Source organism: Cryptomeria japonica, chromosome 9 (assembly GCF_030272615.1).
Source record: "Cryptomeria japonica chromosome 9, Sugi_1.0, whole genome shotgun sequence".
In the NCBI taxonomy this organism is placed as follows: Eukaryota; Viridiplantae; Streptophyta; class Pinopsida; order Cupressales; family Cupressaceae; genus Cryptomeria; species Cryptomeria japonica.
In genome coordinates this window covers 106,428,825-106,434,356 of record NC_081413.1, presented here as the reverse complement: position 1 = coordinate 106,434,356, position 5,532 = coordinate 106,428,825, and the positions used below count along the sequence as shown (strand labels likewise).

Sequence of the window (5,532 nt, the reverse complement as noted above, 5' to 3'; positions counted from 1 at the left end):
CAATTTACATATTATAAAATTTGGTCCTTAACCCTAAGCACACCCTTTTTTATTTTATTTTAATTGATCCTAATAAAGTCCTATAAATCCCATCTTAAAGGCACATTTTCACATACCTAAACACCTTGGATTGACCCACTAAGTTGGATTTGACTTTGTAATCATGATATTTTGCATCCCTAGAAATTTGGAAAAAAGTTGGTCGGACCGATATGCCTAACATACCGGTCTTGACTTTTTCTCCCTAATTTTGGGAGCTCAATTTGATGGCATTATAATGTTCAAATCTTGCTCCGTGTGAAATTTCATCAAATCTAAATCAGCTTATCATCAAAATTAAAGTTAGGGTTTTATATCTATAACCTTTTCTTTCCTCATTTGAAGGAGATTCTTATGAAGTGAAAGTGTGGGTTTATGTGAAGTCTACAATTAGCAAATCCATCATTCATCAAGTCTTGATCAACCTTTTTCATCAATCATGGAAGCTTAGGAGATGTGGAAGAATAATAAGGAGATCACCGACTGATGAGTGACTTGTACCTTTCTCTTAAGGTTTGGTATGGTTTCATGTTATTTTTCATATTTGTATGTGATTTTTCAAATCTACATATCATTCATTTTCAGATTTACATTATTTATTTAGATCTACATTGCACTTGTGATTTGAAGTATTACATTATGTTCATTTAGGTTTTTTACTCCAAACATAGGGTAGAACTCTAGTTTCGCATTTTAGCTAATAGGGACCTTACAAACACATGAGATTCTAGGGAACACACTTTTCAATACATTATTGGCTATTTGTGGAGGTGAAAATCACAAAAACAAGGTGTTTGACTAAGGCAAAACCCTATATAGCCACAAAGATACCATTTTTAGCTTGTAGGTAGAGGTACAAGTTTTCGTCGAAGAGGGCAATTTCTGGGAGATCTCAGCAATCTGTCACAAGCCCATTTCCAGGATTTGTTCTCAGATCTCAAGGACTGGAGTGCCCAATGCCCTGGTCCTCCCCAATCAGGTGTAGGTGTTGGCAGACAGGATCCAAATCAACTCAATTTGTAGACTTCTTGTTTACAAATCAATATAGTTACTGGGACTAGAGCGCCCAAAGCCTTGGTCCTACCAATTTAGGCTCAGTTTTTAGTATTAGGTACACATCAAAATTCCATTTTCAGATTTGTACTTCTTGTTTCAATTTGGTTCAGTTATCAGTCTATTGTTACTGTTGTTATGGTAACATTTGTTCATCCTATTAGCATAGTTTTATATTCTCCTACATTCAGCATATTCCCTTTCATATCAGTGAAGGAATAGAAACCCTAAAAGTGTCCCTTGACTCTCTTTCGTAAGAGTTAGTCATAGAGGATCACTCCTTTAAGTGCTTTTGTATTCCAATGTATGGATGAAAGTAGGATTAGGTCCTAAACTACCCAATCCCATTTTTCACCATCACAACACATAACATGAGATTTCATTCCTCTTTTTGAAATACTATAAGTTCATCATAATTTCAACATAGGTCAAAATAAAATCAACTATCTACCCTTTTTATGCATACATAAGGTGATAATTAGCACTTTTCTTTATAATAAGAGGTCATATAATTTTGACTAAAAATGATCTTTATTAAATCAAAATAATACCATACTAATTATTTCCTATAAACTTACTTAAACTATTGTAAAAGTCACCTACAATCAAGTAAGAAAAATGTTCTAATTTTAATATATTAAAAAAAAAACTAACAATATAAAATAAGTTCTTACAAATAAGAAGTAATAAGACATTCTAACAATAATGGGGACTTTTCCAAATCTAATGGTTAAGCATCCTCTAGTTATCATTTTATTAAATAACCTTTGTCGATTGACAAATATATGAAAATAAAAATAACCCATAAAATTGTATGTGTGAGTACATATCCACCACAAAATAATATGCAGTATCTTTACAAAATATGTAATATATTGGTAGCAAATTCTTTTGGACAAGAAGTATATTGAGTACTTAAAATTAGATATAATAAAGTTGTGTGTGTGTATCACAAAATAATACACTATCTGTATTGAAACCTTAATATTAAAGTATATTGAAATGCATTTAACTAAATATAATAAAATTTGAAACATAAACTTAAATATCTTTATTTATGAAAGGATATAATTCTAATATATAAAGAATTAATATATACATATACATTCACTAATAAAATAAAATAAAAAATCTTTTTTATGAACATTGTCTAATTAATTTTATTTAGTAAAAAAATATACAATATTTTTCAAAAAAGGGGACTTTGGTATAGCAGCACACTAGCAAAGTCTAGAAGGGCCAACTTCACAACAATATGAAATAAATATAAATAGGGTCAAACCCAACAAAGTTTAAACAGGTAAGGCAAAGTCATATCATTAGACTTAATTTGAAAGTGAAAAAAAAATACAAATTTAGTAGCCATTCTAGTTCAATATTTTTTTAAATGATAATTTTTAAAGCAGAGAAACAACATCAAAAATTACTTTAAAACCCTCAACTACCAATAAAATATTCTTTTGTTTTATTTCACTTTTCTGAGTTAAACTACCTTCAACATTTTTTATTTTCATTTCTGAATATTGCTGTCCATAAGAATGAAACCACAAGTACAAATTGAAACAAATGAAATCCTGAAATATTTGGCGTACCTGAAGTAATGCCAGGTTATTATCATCTTCCTTGAATAACAATCAATTAGTTGGACAATGGCTTAGATTCAGAATGCTTTTACCTGGACTGGAGAGTAGCACTGCGAGAATTGTATATTATATATTCCTCTAGCTTGAGCTTAGTTGTTACATGACTTGTGGAACTGAATACTTATAGAGAGCAGTATCAATATCCTTTGAGACACAATCCCTAAATTTCAATATATCTGCTTCAGAATGGAAAAACGTAATGATACATCTTAGCATAACTGCTAAAAGATAACTTTATTCTCACAAGGAATATCAATACTGTGAACTGATGAGCCATACAGACACCATCTTTAACTGTCTGCTTCTCTTTGTGGTAAGGCTAGTGAGCTACTATTATTGTTAGTGCAGTTAAGGAGATCATTCCAATCCATTGACAATATATAAGCCTCATCATTGAATGTATTTAAACAAGCAGATTGATGGCTTCCTTGAGGAGACCCACAAGTCACAGTGGATGGAGAAAACACAAGTGAAATATCACTGGGAGGGAAAGATGCATCCAATACAGATGGAGTTTGTAAGTATGCAGGGTTGTGGAATTTTGCTGTCTCATATTCCAAAGAAGAATTTGGTATTTGAGATGCATTATTATTCATACTAATGCTGTTGGGTACCTGCATCTGACAGATGCTCACCAAATTCATGTTATTTGAACGATCAGTAAGATTAGACTCAAGTCTCTCTAGGAGCTTCCTAAAAGAAGTATTGTTATCAGCCTCAAAAACTTCCTGATCAAAGGGTTGTTGAAAGTTTAGGTGAAATCTGGGTGGCTGTGTACTTGGATTGGTATCAGTAATGGTGGGCAATTCAGCAAGGGTGGTTTGTTCATATAACTGGGGAGCTATTCCAGGACTGAAATGAGCATAAGGCCAATTAATGTTCATATTCATATTGTGGTCTATAACTGCTCTAGGCTGTGTCCCATATACACTTGTTCTTGGGCTGGCCTCTGAAGAAGCGTACCTTTTTATGCCAAACATTTCAGCTTGTTTGGCTGCAGTCGCTGCAAGACGCCTTCCATGTTGATCCTTGCGTTTCCCAAACAGTTTTTTCTTCAGTTTTGTGTTCCAGTAGTTCTTTATATCATTATCAGTTCTGCCTGGCAAGTGGGCTGCAATGATAGACCACCTACATGGAAAACAAGTCTTAACAAGTGTAACAAATGGTGAAATCTCAAATTTGAATGAATAAAAATTGGGTTTCTCCCTCTTTTCTGATATGAGTTTCTTAGAGGCTGGTTGAGCCATTTACCTGCTTCCAATGGTACCATAGAGGCTAACAATGATATGATCCTCCTCTTCTGAGAATCCTCCATGCTTTATATTGGGCCTCAAGTAATTCAACCATCTAAGTCTGCAGCTCTTTCCACACCTTTTCAAGCCTGTAAAAAAGAGCATGGATCAATCAGTACAATAAACACACTGCAAAATAACCGTATTTTGTGAAGGAATAAATCATGGGAATTGAAGACCCAGACACCAGTTTTCTCCTGCTAGATCTTAAAGTAATGAAAAAATAACACCAGATAAAAGGCCATCATGATGTAAATTTGTATTCTCTATCTATTGAAAACCATAAAAAACCAGGTTAACGATAAAAGCGCAGTATAGGAAACCAAGTAGTGCTTTTTTATATGATTTCCACAGAAGAACAATAGAATTCTAGAAGCAAAAAAACATCCATCAATCTTACTTGAATTGGAATGAAAACCTAGATCTCATACACAACGACTACAAACCCTAATCAGGTGAACAAATCTTGAAATTATTTGTTATCCACATTAGAAACTTCATTCCATCATTCTTCAAAGACATTTATCCTATAATTCTTTGTTTTCTACATTAGAAACTTCATTCCATCATTCTCCTAAGACGTGAACACCAAACTCATCCAAAAAATTCACAGTTTTCAATGATACTTGTGTCTCCTCATGAATTGTTGCAACAAACAAGAAAGAATCTACCACTACTGATAACATGGGTAAACTTCAAAATGAACAATAAGAACCTTATATCTCTTGAACATGAAAGATTTTACATACCAACTTTCTGAGGCAGGGCAATCCAGTTGCCTCCAGTTCCATTCTGTTGTATGTATGCTTTGAGTTTAGAATCTTCTTCTGGAGACCATGGCCCTTTCTTCACGTTGTCTTTGTCACAGCATGGTGCTCTACCCATCTTTTCAGAGATGTTTCAGAACTTAATTATACCCACTAGATGATGAGTGGGTGCACAGATTCTCCAAGAATAACAGCAGTATCAGATCAGAAGACGGCACAAAAAGGGGTCCCGTAGAGATCCCTCAAGGATATGATTATTGCAAAAAGACACCCTTTTTTCCAGGGTACTGGTAAAGAGGTACTGCTAAATCTTCCTAGGTTTTTATTGCACGGTCCTTCCTTTTCTTAGTACGTGGACGTTATGTTCATCCCTACTGCTGTCATAGGACTTTCCTTGCCTTTGGTGACCTTTAGACCAGGCCCAAATCCCAAACAAAATTGGATGGTCCACAGCGCATCAAATTTCCATGTTCCTGCACTCTGCGCTGAATTCTGATTAGACCTCTGATTGATATAGTCTGATGATCTATGAGGAACCCAAGATTGATGGAATCAAAAGGCCCCTAAAAACAGATATAGAGAGCCTACTTGCTAGAAGTGGGCCCTATTGATTAAACTTCTACTTTACTGTCCTAAACCATTGAAATATTCACACTGAAACTTAGTCTTTAACTGCTTGTCCTTGTTCTTGAATCTATGACACGTTAATACTCTTCACTATTCATAGTATCATTATTT

At 34.0% G+C, this 5,532-nt stretch overlaps 1 protein-coding gene across 1 annotated transcript; it reads right to left on the bottom strand.

Moving 5' to 3' along the window:
* Window positions 1-2,631: 2,631 nt before the first annotated feature.
* LOC131062747 (transcription factor MYB87) lies at window positions 2,632-5,256 on the bottom strand. The gene is made up of 3 exons (XM_057996470.2): window positions 4,777-5,256; window positions 3,987-4,116; window positions 2,632-3,863 (listed from the first exon to the last, which is right to left on the bottom strand). The coding sequence occupies exons 1-3, from the start codon at window positions 4,910-4,912 to the stop codon at window positions 3,026-3,028; spliced, it is 1,104 nt and encodes a 367-aa protein (XP_057852453.2). The 5' UTR covers window positions 4,913-5,256; the 3' UTR covers window positions 2,632-3,025.
* Between the last annotated feature and the right edge of the window lie 276 nt (window positions 5,257-5,532).

What these genes read in the sequence shown, in the direction of transcription:
- LOC131062747 (XM_057996470.2), bottom strand. Translation starts at nt 4,912, where the DNA reads ATGGGTAGAGCACCATGCTGTGACAAAGACAACGTGAAGAAAGGGCCA. An exon ending in TGCCCTGCCTCAGAAAGTTG is followed by an intron (nt 4,117 to 4,776) that starts GTATGTAAAATC and finishes TCTTTTTTACAG; the next exon opens with GCTTGAAAAGGTGTGGAAAG. An exon ending in TATGGTACCATTGGAAGCAG is followed by an intron (nt 3,864 to 3,986) that starts GTAAATGGCTCA and finishes TTTTCCATGTAG; the next exon opens with GTGGTCTATCATTGCAGCCC.